The sequence below is a fragment of the Microcaecilia unicolor genome, chromosome 2 (assembly GCF_901765095.1).
Source record: "Microcaecilia unicolor chromosome 2, aMicUni1.1, whole genome shotgun sequence".
Lineage (NCBI taxonomy): Eukaryota > Metazoa > Chordata > Amphibia > Gymnophiona > Siphonopidae > Microcaecilia > Microcaecilia unicolor.
In genome coordinates, this window is record NC_044032.1 from 44,692,334 (window position 1) to 44,709,193 (window position 16,860).

Sequence of the window (16,860 nt, forward strand, 5' to 3'; positions counted from 1 at the left end):
AATAACTGCTTAACGCCCTTTAGTAAATCCTGTGTTAAAATCACTGCATTAAAAACTCACATTTAAAGGGCCACTCAACTGCAAGTCTGTGCATGCAATCGACCAAACACAGGACTGAGTTTGCTCCACTATGGACCCAGTTGGTAAATACTTGTTGACAGCATGTTGCTGAAGGAAGCATGGCATCTCAGGCCTCTCACTAAGTTTTTTTCTGTTTCTTTAAGGAGCTGCTGCAGCTGGAGGACAGATTAGGAAGTGTGAACCGGGGGGCTGTGCAGAACATTATCGAAAGGTTCACATTCCCACATAAGTACAAGAAGGTGAGAAGAACAACATCTGCTGTGAGATTTGGCTCTGTGGATGCTACTTTTCAACTCTGTGGTTCACATTTCTTTCATTTGTGTACTTTATTTCACAGATATATATAGATAGATAGATAGATAGATAGATAGATATAGTGGGCTTGATATTCAGGCTGGTCATTTTAAAGTGGACAATATCTGGTCACTTATGGGAGAAGTTATTAAGCTGCAGTAAAAATTGGCATTCCTTATCTTCCTGCTTGACCAGTCCAGCAGATCTTCCTGCTGTGTCCCCCAACCAGCAGATGGAGGCAGAGAATGCTGAAGATTGGTGCAGTCCTGCTTCACTTCAGTATTCTCTGATTCCAGCAGGTGGTTGTAGTCTGGATTGGTGCAGCCGCCAGGCTGGATCCCTAGAGGTGGGGTCAAGGCCTGATCCCCAGGGAAACTGAGACTCAGAATGAACTCTCAGGGTCAGTCCAAGGACCTTTCACTGATTGAGCAATGGGGATAGCAGACCAAGTCCTGGGGGTGAATCACGGTTCTCCCTGTAGGGCTAGTGTCAGGCAGCGAGGGTCTTAAGGGCCTGTGCCTGGTGAGGGTGAGGTGGTAAGTGGCTGAGGAGATGCTCAAGTAGCAACTTCTGTCCCTGAGTGTTGGTGTGCCTGTGTGTTTCGCCCAAATAGGCTTCTTCAGGGGATACTCCTTGTTTTACATGCAGCACTAGAATCATTCGGTAATCTGCCGGCCATCATGTCAGACGAATGGTTCTAGTGCTGCATGTAAAACAAGGAGTATCCCCTGAAGAAGCCTATTTGGGTGAAATAGGTCAACATTGGGATTGTGATGAATTGAAGCTCCCTTATAACATGCTCTGCAATAAGCAATTGAATGGCAAAGAATGTTTTTTGAATTGTGACCTTTGAAAATCATAGTAGCACAGAGTATGTCCACATCAGCTCTGTGAAATTAATAATATTATTTGATGGTTTATTTAAACCTTAAAAGAAGAAGGAATTATACATTAAAATTAGAAGATAAGAATTGAAAAAATTAAAAATTGAAAAATTTATTGGAGGTTTTTGGCTGATGATTGGTCCTAGTCATAAGGCGCCTTGGCTTTTGAAATTCAAGTGGGTCATACTAGTTGTGACTAGTCAATGGTGATTACCTTTGACTGCTGAGGCTTTTTTTCCTCCTTTTTAAAGTGAAACAATTGAAAATTTAAAAAGATTATTTTTTTTTTGTTACATTTGTACCCTGTGCTTTCCCACTCATGGTAGGCAATGGAGGGTTAAGTGACTTGCCCAGAGTCACAAGGAGCTGCCTGTGCCGGGAATTGAACTCAGTTCCTCAGGACCAAAGTCCACCACCCTAACCACTAGGCCACTCCTGAAGAAAGCACTTAGTGTCACATGATATATTGGGTGTGCATATGTTTCCACTATTTTTTTATGTTTTAATGTGTTCTCTTTAGCAAGTCAATGGCTTCTCCGACGGTAGGTAAGGATTTTAAACCATCATCGGCATAGAAGTCTCTTTCAATGAAGCATCTGACATCGTGACATATTCTCTTTCACCCTTTTGGCCTGTCCTTCTAAGCCTGTAGGTTGCTACTGCAGGTGATGTCATTACCAAAGACATGATCTGTATTCCCGTAGCAGACCAGCTGGAAAGGCATGTCCTGTGTGATTTTAAAGACCTGGAACTTCTAGAAGTTCTACTGCTGCGCTTAGAACTGCCAGAGCACTGTGACTGATTTTCTTCTGCTGGAGCTGTGTGAGTTGCTGTACTATAATTGCCTCTTCCACCATGGCCTGGCGTGGGAGGTTGGTGGCTTGCTGTCTCTCTTTCTGTGCCACGCTATCTACTATATTTTTTCTGCTCAGGATCTGGCAATACTGTACTGATTTTTGCTGGTACTGGTTATGGATGACTTGCAATTGCTCTGTTTGGTGACTTTCGGGCTTGCTCCTCTTGGAAACCTCACTTATCTCCTGCTCTACTTTGAGCCAGAGTTTTTCTAGGAGAAGGAGGTGCTTGTGTGCTTCTGCCTCATAACTTTCTCTGGCTTTCTCTGATGGAGGAGACACTGTATTGGGTGTATAAGAGCTATCCCCATCACAAGCAAACCTGAGCCATTTAAAAATACCTTTGCAAATCACTTGATTGTCTTTTAGCTTTTTACTACTACTACTACTATTTAACATTTCTAAAGCACTACTAGGGTTATGCAGCACTGTACAATTTAACATAAAAGGACAGTCCCTGCTCAGAGAGCTTACAATCTAAAGGACAAATGTACAGTCAGTCAAGTAGGGGTCGTCAAATTGGGGCAGTCTAGATTTCCTGAAAGGTATAAAGGTTAGGTGCCGAAAGCCACATTGAAGAGGTGGGCTTTGAGTAAGGATTTGAAGATGGGTAGGGAGGGGGCTTGACGTAAGGGCTCAGGAAGTTTATTCCAAGCATAGGGTGAGGCGAGGCAGAATGGGCGGAGCCTGGAGTTGGCGGTGGTGGAGAAGGGTACTGAGAGGAGGGATTTGTCCTGTGAGCGGAGGTTTTGGGCGGGAACATAAGGGGAGATGAGGTAGAGAGGTAATGAGGGGCAGCAGACTGAGTGCATTTGTAGGTAAGAAGGAGAAATTTGAACTGTATGCGGTATCTGATTGGAAGCCAGTGAAGTGACCTGAGGAGAGGGGTGATATGAGTATATCGGTTCAGGCGGAATATAAGATGTGCAGCAGAGTTCTGAACGGATTGAGGGGGGATAGATGGTTGAGTGGGAGCCATTGAGGAGTAGTTGCAGTAGTCAAGGCGAGAGGTAATGAGAGCGTGGATGAGGATTCGGGTGTGTGCTCAGAGAGGAAAAGGCGAATTTTGCTGATGTGAAGAAGCGACAGGTCTTGGCTGTCTGCTGGATATGCGCAGAGAGGAGAGGGAGGAGTCGAAGATGACTCCGAGGTTGTGGGCGGATGAGACGGGAGGATGAGGGTGTTATCAACTGAGATCGAGAGCAGAGAAGAGGGGAAGTGGGTTTTTGGTGGAAAGATATAAGCTCGGTCTTGGCCATGTTCAGTTTCAGGTGGCAGTTGGACATCCATGCAGCAATGTCAGATAAGCAGCCGATACCTTGGCCTGGGTCTCCGCGGTGATGTCAGGTGTGGAGAGATACAGCTGGGTGTCATCAGCATAAAGATGATACTGGAACCATGAGATGAGAGCAGTGAGCCCAGGGAAGAGGTGTAGATTGAAAAAAAAAGGGGTCCAAGGACAGATCCCTGGGGAACTCCAACAGAGAGCGGGATGGGGGTGGAGGAAGATCCATGAGAGTGTACTCTGAAGGTTCGGTGGGAGAGATAGGAGGAGAACCAGGAGAGGACAGAGCCCTGGAACCCAAATGAGGACAGTGTGGCAAGAAGTAAATCATGATTGACAGTGTCAAAAGCGGCGGATAGATCAAGGAGGATGAGGATGGAGTAGTGTCCTCTGGATTTAGCAAGGAACAGGTCATTGCAGACTTTAGAGAGTGCTGTTTCTGTTGAGTGTAGAGGGCGAAAACCGGATTGAAGCGGATCGAGGATGGTCTGAGAGGAGAGAAAATCAAGGCAGCGGCTGTGAACGGCACGCTCAAGTATTTGGAGAGGAAGGGTAGGAGGGAGATGGGGCGGTAGTTGGAGGGACAGGTAGGATCAAGTGATGGTTTTTTGAGGAGAGGTGTGACTACGGCGTGCAAAACATCAGACCCATAAACAGAACTGTTTATGGGTCTGTTGCTGTTGTTGCTCGATTTGGTTTTACTTCTTGCATGAGTTGTACCTGTTGTATCTAATCTAATCCAATTTATAGACCGCTTTCTCCCCAAAGGGTCCAGAGCAGTTTAAAATAAAGTACTGAACTACAAATATATAAATGAAAATAAGAAAAATATAAAAATTGACACCAATTTAAAAACTGTTGGAAAAGATAAGATTTTTGTGAAACACATAATATGAAGTCTGTTTTCCCATTTGTGCCATGCTATCCTCCTGTATTTGAGGCTTTCATAGCTGTGAGTCTCATCCCATGATCATCTATCTCTCCCTCTCCCCACTGACAAGCCCCACACAAAGGTATGTTTGAGACAACAAGATACCTATTCATCATCCAAAACTGAATCACATCATGCATTCCCACTGCAGCTCCTTGTGACCATGGGTAAGTCACTTAACCCTCCATTGCCCTGGTGCAAAATAAGTACCTAATATATGTAAACCGCTTTGAATGTAGTTGCAAAAACCTCAGAAAGGCGGTATATCAAGTCCCATTTCCCTTTCCTTATTGAGATTCTACATGGAATGTTGCTACTATTTGAGATTCTGTTGCTACTATTTCGATTCTACATGGAATGTTGCTACTATTGAGATTCTGTTGCTACTATTTGAGTTTCTACATGGAATGTTGCTATTCCACTAGCAACATTCCATGTAGAAGCCTGCCCTGGCAGATCAGCAACACGGCTGTGCAGGCTTCTATTTCTGTGAGTCTGACGTCCTGCTGATCTGCAAGTCACTTAACCCTCCATTGCCCCTGGTACAAAATAAGTACCTGAATATATGTAAACCGCTTTGAATGTAGTTGCAAAAACCTCAGAAAGGTGGTATATCAAGTCTCATTTCTCTTTCCCTATTTGAGATTCTACATGGAATGTTGCTGTTGCTACTATTTGAGACTCTGGAATGTTGCTACTATTGAGATTCTGTTGCTACTATTTGATATTCTACATGGAATGTTGCTATTCCACTAGCAACATTCCATGTAGAAGCCTGCCCTTGCAGATCAGCAATGCGACCACGTGCAGGACGTCAGACTCACATAAACAGAAGCCTGCACGGCCACGTTGCTGATCTGCAAGGGCAGGCTTCTACATGGAATGTTGCTAGTGGAGGAGTAGCCTAGTGGCTAGTACAGTGGACTTTGATCCTGGGGAACTGAGTTCAATTCCCACTGTAGCTCCTTGTGACTCTGGACAAATCATTTAACCCTCCATTGCCCCTGGTACAAAATAAGTACCTGAATATATGTAAACTGCCTTGAATGTAGTTGCAAAAACCTCAGAAAGGCGGTATGTCAAGTCCCATTTCCCTTTCCGTTATACTGAATTTGCTCTGAAGATAGAGTTCGGAAGTTGTGTACACAGTGATTTGTAAGACATTATATGACATTATTTTCTCTTTGGAATGGTATATCCTACCCTCAGGGGAACATTCTTAAGTCTAGCTGTGTCACCTTGCTGTTCTAATTACAATAGCCGCTTACACAACTGGTAGCCTGAAGGTACTCTGTAAGGATGCATATTCTGTAGCAGCATTTGGTTTGACAGCATGCCTTGAAAAACTTCGGAGGTAATATTCAGCTTGTAAGCTACTCATAGGCTGAACTAACTCTGACATTCAATGGCAGCTCATGTCTGGAGCTTGATATTGAATATCCAGGTATGTGCATTGACCTGGAAGTTAACCAGGCACTGGCCAAAATTCAGACCAGTGCCTGGTTAACTCGACGTATAAAGTTATGAAAGCCTATGATAACCTACAAATTAAAATGTTACGTCGAATAACGCTCCTTAAAAAGTTCTAATGCACTTTAAAAAATGTTCGTTAAATGGAATATGTGAAATGACTGAAAAATAAAAGTCCACATCCCATTATGTACACTGTACAATAATGAATAAAGAATGATTATCCTTCAGTTTCTAGGCATATTTTTATATACTCATTGGAATGCATTTATGTTTCACTTATATATTCTGATATTTGTCATCTTTTGCTCATTTCTGACCTGAGGAAGGTATCACCTTTGAAAGATAGTCATAAATGACCTTATTCTCTATATGGCGCCTAAAATGAATGTGCGTAGGCAATTATGCCTAAGCGTATTCTAATACATACAGTGTTTAGAATATGCTTAGGCGTAATTCATACGACTAAATTTATGCACATCCATTTATGCCAATGAAACGTTTTCGTAAGTCCCAGCGCATAGATTTATACGCACTGCCCACATTTTATAACAATGCTTGTAGATTTTGGAACGCCCATGAAAACGCCCATTTCCACACCCCCTAGGCATGCCCCTTTTTGCCTGCATGTATTAGAATTTAGGCACAGTACATTACAGAATACACTTAGCAATGTACGTGCGTAAATTCTACTTTTTGCCAATTAGTGCTTGTTATTGCTTGTTAAGAGCTGTTACAACGCTTAATAGCTTGTTTTAAACAATCTATGCATGTAGTTATGGAATATGCCTAGACTTGCACGCAGAACTGCGCATAATTCTAGGTGTGCTATATAGAATCTGGAGTAAGGGGGGGATTTCTGTAAATGGCCCTAGGGGCGTAGCCAGACTTCGACGGGAGGGGGGTCCAGAGCCCGAGGTGAGGGGGGCACATTTTAGCTCCCCCAGCACTGCCGACACCCCCCGCCCGCTGCCAACTTTCACCCCCTTGTGCCGCCGCCGCAACCCTCTCAACCCCCTTCCCGCCACGTACCTTTGCTGGCGGGGACCCCAACCCCCGCCAGCTGAAGTCCCTCTTCTCGGCCGGCGCGGCATTGCTGACCCCCGCCACCGCTGCAACCCTCTCAACCCCCTTTCCCGCCGCGTACCTTTGCTGGCGGGGGACCCCAACCCCCGCCAGCCGAAGTCCTCTTCTTAGCCGTGCAGCGTTTCCGAATGATCTGATCAAGTTTGAATCTGTTTCTGTGCGTGCGTCTGACGTCCTGCACGTACAACATGCAGGACGTCAGACGCACGCACAGAAACTTGATGAGATCATTCAGCAAGCAACGCCGTGCGGCCGAGACAGAGGACTTCGGCTGGCGGGGGTTGGGGTCCCCCGCCAGCAAAGGTATGCGATGGCGGCGGGGGAGGGTTGGCGGTGGGAAGGGGGGTCCAGGGCCAAATCTATGGGGGCCCATGCCCCCGTGGCCCCCATGATAGCTATGGCCCCTGAATGGCACCCAAAGTTAGGCACTGGGAAGATCCACATTAAAATAGTATTCTGGAAAGGGTACTCTGTGCGGAACACCCTCTACAAAATGTTAGCTTAGGGTGGATTTTGCTCCTAACTTTGGGCGTGGTACTTATGCCTGCTGAAACCTGGCATGCAACTATGTCAGCTGGGCATGCAAATAACCTATTCTATAACATTGCACCTAATGCCCCTGGCCCACCCATGCCTCTCCCATGGCCATGCCCATTTTAAGTTGCATGTTATAAAATTTAGGCGCACATTTTATCAAATAGGGCACAGGGCAAGGTCCACCTGTAAGCCTAAATGAATGCCAATTAACATCAATTATTAATGACTCATTCACTAAATAGATCTGTGCCCAAATGTTGGCAACCCTATATAGAATCCAGGGGAAAATGTACTAAGTTAGGGCCATCTTTTACCAAACTGCGCTAGCGATTCCTGTGCAGCAATACCAACGAAGCCCATTCAAGTGAATGAGCTTACTATTGCGGATTTGGTAAAAGAGGCCCTTGGTCCAATAAAACAGTATCATGTTATCTTTTTTTTTTGTTTTATTTCTATTTGTTACCTGTATATTTAACTAAACTGCAGTTATTTATAGAATTGCTTCTTAGATGTGTGTTTAGAACTATACAATTATTTCCCCCAAATGTGTGTTTCATTGCTCTCACTTTGGGTAATTGTATTGATCCCACTGGTATGTTACTGGCCATTGTATGCTAGTAAAGGGGGGGGGGGGGGGGGGGTGAGGGTCCGCTTCCGCCTCTTAGGTGGAGCCAGCAAGCCTGCAGGGCTCCCAGGGTTCCAGGACAGAATGCTGCTGATACTGGGACTCAGGGCCAAAGTATTTATTATCAAGGCAATTTCATACCAAAAATCATAATACATTCTTCACAAACAAAAGGTACAGCCCTCTTAATATAGTCTTGAAAGAAAAAGGTACAGTCCTGATAAGATAATCTTCAAAAGGAAAAAAAGGTACAGTCCAGGTCCCAAAATCCCTCAGCAACGCTCAGCTCCTGAAGACCTAAGGTCTTCTATTAGTACATTAGCTTTCCCGTCCCCCTCCTTCAGAAGGGTTTAGTAAGAGTTCAGCACACTTCCAATATAGCACAACAGTTCAGAACAAATCTTCATGACAATCCTTGAACGTCAAACCAATACCACAAATCACCTGCCTTTCACAGCACAGAGGGAACCCTGTAAGGAGCAGGGTTGGCAGTTTCTCCCACTCTCAGCACCACGCCTGGTGTGGCCTCCTCCTCTGCCTTCAAGTGCTAGGGCAACCTTTGAATTCTCCCACTCCATGGTAGCTGGCTCCTCTCCCTTAGGCAGCTCTAGTGGCAGGCTACTTCCTTCCTCCACATACTCCATGGAATCCTCTCCATTCGTCTCCCCTCTCTCCTGGTGACTGAGAGCCTCCAGGAATCTGCTCCTCCCTTCTCACAGCTGGGGGGGGGGGGGGGAATTATATACTGATGGCAAAGCCAAGGGAAACTGAGCTTCATCCTTCCCTCGCCCTCTAGTGGGAAAGGGAGTAACAGGCTCACCCTGCCTCGAGCCATTGCTCTCCCTGCTGGGACTGGGAATCCATTCCATCTTTTTAGGACTACTCTCCTCACTCATTCTTGCAAGGACTTCTGGGACCCGTAGTTCTGGGCTCAACTGCTTCACTGGGGAATCTCTGGGGCTTGCCTTGTCACAATGTGCATTTGACTTACAGAGACAGAGTAAGGCACCTACTATTATTTCCCTATGTGAAGAACCATGCTTGTTTTCTCCGTAACTGAAGATGCTAAGAAAAAGTATTTGCTTCCTCTTTCTCCTGTCACAGAGGAGACCACAGGAAAGCAAAGATGAGAAGGAAGATGGCGAGGAATCGGACACCGATGAAAAATGTACAATCTGCCTGTCTATGCTTGAAGATGAAGAGGATGTGAGGTAGAATGTCCCTTTCCTGCCCCCGTACTCCCTTTTTAAACCCCTTCTTCCTGCCCCACTCCAAACAGCATGCCCAGGCAGCACTGGGACACTTGTTGACTTAAAGGCTTGTGCCCACTATCACTACTGTGACCAGCAGCGGCAATTGTTTTTCAAAATGGCTGCCAAGACTTACCATGGTAGTCTTGCAGGTCTCGACTGCTTTTTTAAAACACAGCACAGCGGCGCTGGCTCATCATCACACAGACTAGCACAGCAGCAGGAAAGAGTGGGATTCTTTCCTGCCCCTCAGACCCTTCAAGGTAGGACTAAGGAGGGCAGCAATGTGCTGTGGCGGCAGTGGGCAACTGGGTAGAGCCTTTGAGCCCCCTAGGTCCTCTGGACCCTCGGGCATTGCCCAGTTTCTCGGATGGTCAGCCCACCCCTGCGCTACTCTAGCACAGGGTCTCATTCCATAAAACGGGACCCTATGCTAAAAGAACCAAACTTATAGTAAAATAACCCAACTTAACACTAGCACACATTGATAACTTCTCCACTTAATCATGAAAGGGGTAAAGAATACCAATCAACTCTAGTAAAGACAAAGAAGATCTACAAATATGACAAAAGGAAGCATTACTATCAAGAAACTGGTATGTTGATACTTTGAAGAACCGAGTCCATGCAAAGGCTTTGAGGCATTAAAGGTACCCAGTTAAAGGTTAATTTTATAACAAGGTGCTTACAGTAAGAGGGCAAGAAGGCCATATTTGTGTGATTAAGGCAGGTGTTCAGAGGGAGTGGTTGGGGGGGGGGGTAGAAATTCATTTTATAAGAGGAGCACACAGCGATATAACAAATTGTAGCCACTGCATTTATACCTGTCCCTGGGCAGACAAAAAAAAAACCTGCTTGAAAAGGCAATTGTAAAGGTCGAGGTCAGCCCAATTACTCCCCTCCCTGACCTCTCCCTGTCATCAAGACAGTCACTGATAAGAAGCCCCCTCTTGACTCCTCCAACCCTCCCAACATCAAGGCAACCAACAATATCAAGGACACCCCATGCTCCCCCAGCAGAAATCCGACACCTCGCTCTTACTGAGGTCCCTGTTAGTCTAGTGGGAATAGGAATGATCTCCAGCAGCTCCTACTCGTGCAAGCCCCTGGTTTAAAATGGTATTCTGACCCACTAAAGATAATTTCATTGTTTTACCACTAGGGGGTCAATCTGACAAAGGGCATTTTGCCCTTATTTGGAAACTGGACCCCTTAGCAGCAGTACCACAAGATTACTACGGGTGAAGATGCCATTTTGAACTTAGGACTTGCAAGAAAAGGAGCAACTGGGGATCGTTCCTGCTTTTACTAGACTAACAGGGACCACAATAAGAGCCAGGGTTGGGATCAGGGAGTTGGAAAGTCTGCTGGGGGGACTATTAGGAGGACTATGAGAAGGTTGGTTGGGTGAAGGATCTTATGTGAGGGGTTTGGAAGGGGCATAAGGCTGAAACTTTGCCTAGTGTGCCAGTATCCTTGCACTGAACCTTGCATTGAATCATTTAGCCTCTATTTTAAGTCTGAAAAGGAATGCTGCTTATGCATTGGTTCCCATCAAAGTACAGTGTTGGGAGCACTGGGGCATCAACATTGTTGATACCCAAGAAGCAGCCATGCCAAGAGGATAGCTTCATCTCCAAGACCCCTGAGCAGATGTGCCAGCCTCCATCAACCCAGGACCAGGCCACTGATTTGGCCCCGATGCCTGCTAGGGATGCCACCACGTGTCCCCCAGCCTTTACTGATGCCTAACCTCAAGAAGCAGATCCAGGCCATGCTCCAGGAGGAACTGTGATGCCTTCTCACCTGAACCGATGCCAAGGCATCGAGGATATTGTTGTTGGCCCCGATGCAGCCACAGCCCATCCTGAAGGCCCAAGCACTACCTGTTTATCCTGTATTCATGCCTATGCACGGGGAGTTTTTTATGCATTGAAGGGCATCAAAGTCGCCACTAATTGAGACAGTGTTGTTCTCCAGCCCTTTGGGGGGAGGAAGCTTCCTTAGAGCACACGAGGATGCCCATCCCTCAGTGCTCCTGCTCTGAGCCTGGCCAGCAGCCTAGTAGATCAAGGCAGGCACATACTCGGGTCTCTCTACAGGATTACTTCTATGAGTCTGATTTGGACTGCTCCTAGGCTTCTGAACAAGAACCAGAGGTCCTTTCAGAGGAAGGATCTGTTAGCATCCTGTTAGATCCCTCTCCTCCCCATAAGAGAAGAAAGTCTCCCCCAAAGGAGCTCTCCTTCACTAAGTTTGTAAGGGAGAAGGTGAAATTCATCCCATTTCAGTTGGATGTCGAAGATGAGCCCAATGAGCCCAGAGCCAAGATGTTGGTTACCAGTTGCACAAATAATTAAATTCAAAGTCTTATGTTTGCTGTTCAAGGTTTTGCATAAACTAGTGCCATTTGCACTGACACTGAAATTACATTTGCATCTGCCTAAACGATTGCTAAGATCTGGTAAGCAGTGCTTGTTTGAAATTATATCTTATCAAATGATTAAATTGGAGGAATATAAAAATAGAATCTTCTATATTATAGGTCCAATATTGTGGAACAAAATCCCACAACGAATTTAGAGAAACTAAAACTCTGACAGATTTTAAGAGAGAAATCAAGACATTATTATTTGTTGAAGCAAATGGATAATTCTAGCTTGTTTTGTTTTAGAAACAGCCACCCAAGATGTATTACTTGTTGTGATGCTTGAATTCTAGATATCAGAAAGTTGTGTCCGTGCATAATCTGTATACAGTATATAATTTATATAATGTGAATTTTTACGCATATAAAATTGTAGTCCGCCTAGAACAGTGGATAGTGCAGAATATGAATGTTTAAATAAATAAATAAATAATCAATCCTTGACTTTGATGCCCCTCCAAAAGAAGCTGTGGCAGTGCCCATGCACAGAATCCTTCAATCTGTACAGATGAAGCCATGGGAGACTCCCTCCTCTCTGTATAGCCATTCATAAGCAAACCCTCTGTATAGAATCCAGATGGCTCCCGGATTTGAGAAGCTTCAACTTCCTCACTATTCTATGCTGGTCAAATCCACTCTCAAAAGTGTCAAGAGCCCCGGAGAGAGAGGCTTAGACTTTTCAGAGGAAGGTTTTTCAGAATGCTATGCTTGCCTCCTGCATAAATTCTTACCAGCTCTTCTTGAGCATGTACTTATGGAAATTAGTGCGTAGTGTGGCAGAGTTTGCAGATGCTCTACCACCAAAGAATGCTGCAGAGCTCTGCCAACTAGCAGCAGGAGTGTACCTAGCACATGGTTCACACTACCTATCATGCTTTTGAGGTGGCAGCCAGGGCATCCGTGATGTATAATGGGATGCACAGACTAACCTGACTTTGTGCCTCAGACCTGGAACCTGCAGTTCAGGTGAAGCTGGTGGACATCCCCTGCTGAGGTAATAACCCTTTTGGTGACAAGGTGGAGGAGGTCATTGACCTCATCAAGAAGCATATTGATACCATTAAGTCACTCTCCTGTACACTCCTAGTATTTCCTCCTCTTCCAGGAGGTACTCAACTGGAGTACAATGGAGGACCTATTACTCTCAAAGGTGCAGATTCCCGATTCCCTCTCATTCACCTCAGGCAGGCTAGAGCTCCTGCCCCTGTCAGAGGCAGCAGAGAGCTCAAACGTCCCAACCGGCTTCCCAGTCAAAGCAAGGGACAAACTTTTGATTGTATCCAAGAGAGCATAGCTGAAATAAAGATAACCATTCTGGATAACCTACAGGAAGGAGGTAGGTTGAATTTTTTCCAAGAAAGGTGGGCCCTTATAACCTCTGATCAGTGGGTTCTCAAAATAGTGCATATGGGTTGCACCTTTCATTGGTGCAAAATCTCACAAAATTGCCCACCGAGAGCATGAAAGTTAAGCTCTCAGCACCAGGAATTACTTATGGAAGACAGCACAGCAGATCGGTAGAAAATCAAAAATAGATTTTATTGATAGTATCTAAGATAAAATGCCCGACACAGGCTGTGTTTCGCCCAGCAGGGCTGTGTCAGGGACTATAAAACAAATAAGACAACGAATAAATCCAAAACAATAAATTAAATAAGTACGCAAATTAAAGAAAATGTAATAATGAAAACTGAACTCGGCTAATAATACCACAACACCATAATAACGACATAAAACAATGTCTACATATGCATATATAATGTAAATTTTTCCATGCAAAATTAAAGGTAAAATATCACTAAAAAGTTGTGACTAAAAGAAATACTTAAATTTTCAAATTTCAAACAGAGAAAATGCCCACATAAAAACAATAATACATATAAAATGTATAATCCATAATATATAGTAAAACAGAATATATAGTAAAACAGAATAACATATTTCAAAATTACAATAAAATATAGTTCATAACAGAATTATACAGATATGTGTTTGCAAATTAATAACAGATAGGACACTCACCTATTTGATGGTCCTTATTATAAAAAAAAACAGAAAAAGAAAAAATAGAAAAAAAAATGAAATAATAAAAATATAAAAAAATATAAAACCACCTGCTACAGGTGAGTAACTTTGCGTTCTGTAAATGTGCATATGTTACATAACATGTTTTTTTACAAGTAAGTGTACACATAGGAGGAATAGGGGTGGGACTCATGCTTATGTGCGTAACTTACAGAATATTTTAAGTTACTTGTGACTCATTGGTATTTAGGCACTATGGCTGGTGTAAGTGCTCATGCCTGATGTATGTAACCCGAGGGGTTAATAAAATAAAGAAAATTATCTGAGTTGTCCCAGAGTTCAGTTGTGGACAGTGTTGGTCCTTAGAATTTGCTGAGAGCTGAGCTTCTGTTGGCTTAGCAACAGCTTTGCTGGCAATTGTAGAGAGAGTTTTTTTTGTTTTGTGTGTGAGAGGATGAGCAGGGTTGAGTGACCATGACAGAAAAGTGAAAAGCCAGGTTAGAAAATGTTTAAGGAAGTATAAGGTGTCTGAAATTAGGGTGAAATTTTGGATTCAGTGAAGAAGAGAGATAATTGCTTTCTGTTTGTGTGAGAGAGGAAGTTACTGGTATATTGATTTTGGTTCAGAGAGAGAGAGATAGTAAGTAAATAGAGGTGGTTTTAAAAAACAAAATAATTCTTAAAAAGGGAGTAGGGGAAACTCTATCTTTAACCTGGTTATGCTATACAGCAATGATGTGCTTAAGTTTGGCACTAATTAAAACCAATTAAAAAGGGGAATACTGGGTTATGTATTGCAAATGAATTTGCCAGCTAGAATGTTGAATGGAAAGCTGACTGTGTAGGCTGACTGGACTGGGTTCCTGTGAAGCAGAGTGAGATCATCTGACAATTCTTTTTAGATTAGGGAGTTAATATTTAATAGTAGGCCTGGAAGTGAAAGGAATTTTAATTAAATGTATTTTCTTTACATAGTTCGCTTGGCCTCAGTTTTCTGATGAACATTGAATGTCATATAGTGTAAGTTCAACTTGAAGAGATAGGGAGTTAGGGTTTTGCTTCAAATTTAATTTGATTAGTAGTGAGGTTTAGGGAGAAGAAAAAGAAGAAGTGTGGAGAAGAGTCCCGGGCCCCCACGCAAGAAAGACTTCATTTCATCAGAGCTCAACGAAAATAACTTGAACTTGTACCTGCAGCTAAGTAACAAGTAAAACAAAACTGAGCTAAAGCTAAGTGTTAAAACTAAACTGATTTAAGGAAAGAGTAAGTACTGTACCTACCAGAGTGTGAACCGAGGTGATCAGTGAAGTCCTGGGACAATATTGGTAATACACAAGGAATAAAATTTTAAAAGAAAATTTAACCATAGTTTAAAGGTAATCAGAATAAGGTTGTAACAGTGTTTTTATATTGAAGGGATATTATAATCATTTGATAGTAGTACTCATTTTGGTTGTAAACTATTTTGTTAGAAAAAAAAACAATTTATGTCAACTATTGCATTATCACTTTTAGAACATTTTTGTTTGTGTATTTAAGGAAAGGAATTTTGTGAAAATTAAATGATACAGTATACTACTTACCAAAAGTTACTGAAAGAAAATAAAACAAATTAATTATAAACTTTGGAGTCTGATTCTCCCAAAATAATGAATAATATCAAATTTTAGTTTAATTTTCCTCTCTCTTTCTTTGAGATAGAGAGACGAGGTTAGTGATTTGTACCACCCTTTGCTCTCAGCTGTGTGGTTCTGAATGCCAGCCACGACTACTAACAGCGGGCATTAAATAACAAAATATATGTTGGGACACTAGGGGGGTGGGTTACACGTACATGCACGTACATTCGCTGTAAAAGAAAATAGGTGCCTACCTTCCTTTATAGACTAGACTCCTATCAGGTGCCCAGTTGTTGAATTGCACTCATGAAGGGCAATTCTATTTGAGCGTTCAATTTAATTGAATATTAAGCTAATTAGCACCAATAATTGGCTTTATAACAAGCAATTATTAGCACTAATTTGATTTAATTGAACTTTATGCATGCAAATTTAGGCATGGGATCTGAGCCTAAAATTTATGTGCAATCTGAAAAAGGTGGGAGCAGAAATGGGTGGGTCATGGGCGTAATGGGGGAGTTCTTAAAATTTACGTGTGTTGTTATAGAATAATGGGGATAAGTGCCTAATTTAGGCGCATACATTTGCACCATGTTTCAGTTGGTGCAAATGGCCACACCTAAAGTTAGGCCCTATTCCCGTGCTTAAGTGCTATCTTTTAAACCACGCCTACCTTTAAGCACAACTTATAGAATAGCACTTTTTTCAGCACTGATTTTTTGGTGCCGTATATAGAATCTAGCCCATAGGGTGTAAATGCATAGGGGTATTCACATGGGAGGGGCCTGGTTGGAACAGCCACCTAAATGCGCATCTTACAGTATACTGCAAGTTATGCACACCCTTGCCACAGTTAAACCAGGTCTATGGTTAGTGCATAAATGTTAGGGATGCCGATGATTGCCTATACGGGTGGTCTATAATGGAATCTGAATGCCCAGATGCCATTATAGAATAGACTCTCAGTTTAAGGTGCCTAGTTATAGAATTGCCCCATTAGTGACTTAGTATTCTCTTTGTCATCAAAAGCTTTCCAACCCTATGTATTTCTGTGACTTATTCTCATGTATTGCTTCTCTAATTTATCCTCTCTCCTGTTCATTTCATGTGATTTTTAATTTGCTTTTAGTCTTTTTATTACCTTTTTTTTCTCTTCCCCTATATTTCACAGGCGTTTACCTTGTATGCATCTATTCCACCAAGTCTGCGTCGATCAGTGGCTCGCGACTAGCAAGAAGTGCCCAATTTGCAGAGTGGACATTGAAACACAACTTGATATTGACAGCTGAAAGGACAACCAGACGCACTACTTTCCCCATCAGGTCTTCTTGGCCATAGCTCTTGCAGCAAAAATTTTGCCTTCTGAGCCATTTGAGTTAGAGGAAAGCCTGCAAGCACATTTGCAAAACAAGGAATTGGTGGTATGTAGTGATAGGAAAGGATCCAAACAGCCATACTGGCCCAATGCATGGGAGCTGGATTTCCCAAAGC

General features: G+C 43.3%; 1 protein-coding gene across 1 annotated transcript in view; it reads left to right on the forward strand.

Annotated features, from left to right (window-relative positions):
* The window catches only part of RNF165 (ring finger protein 165), a 255,801-nt gene extending 239,143 nt beyond the window's left edge, over positions 1-16,658 (forward strand). Inside the window, exons 6-8 of the mRNA XM_030192908.1 lie at positions 225-320; positions 9,152-9,258; positions 16,541-16,658. Of these exons, the coding sequence (XP_030048768.1) occupies positions 225-320; positions 9,152-9,258; positions 16,541-16,658 (321 nt within the window). The remainder of the gene's footprint in view (positions 1-224; positions 321-9,151; positions 9,259-16,540) is intronic.
* Positions 16,659-16,860: the final 202 nt, after the last annotated feature.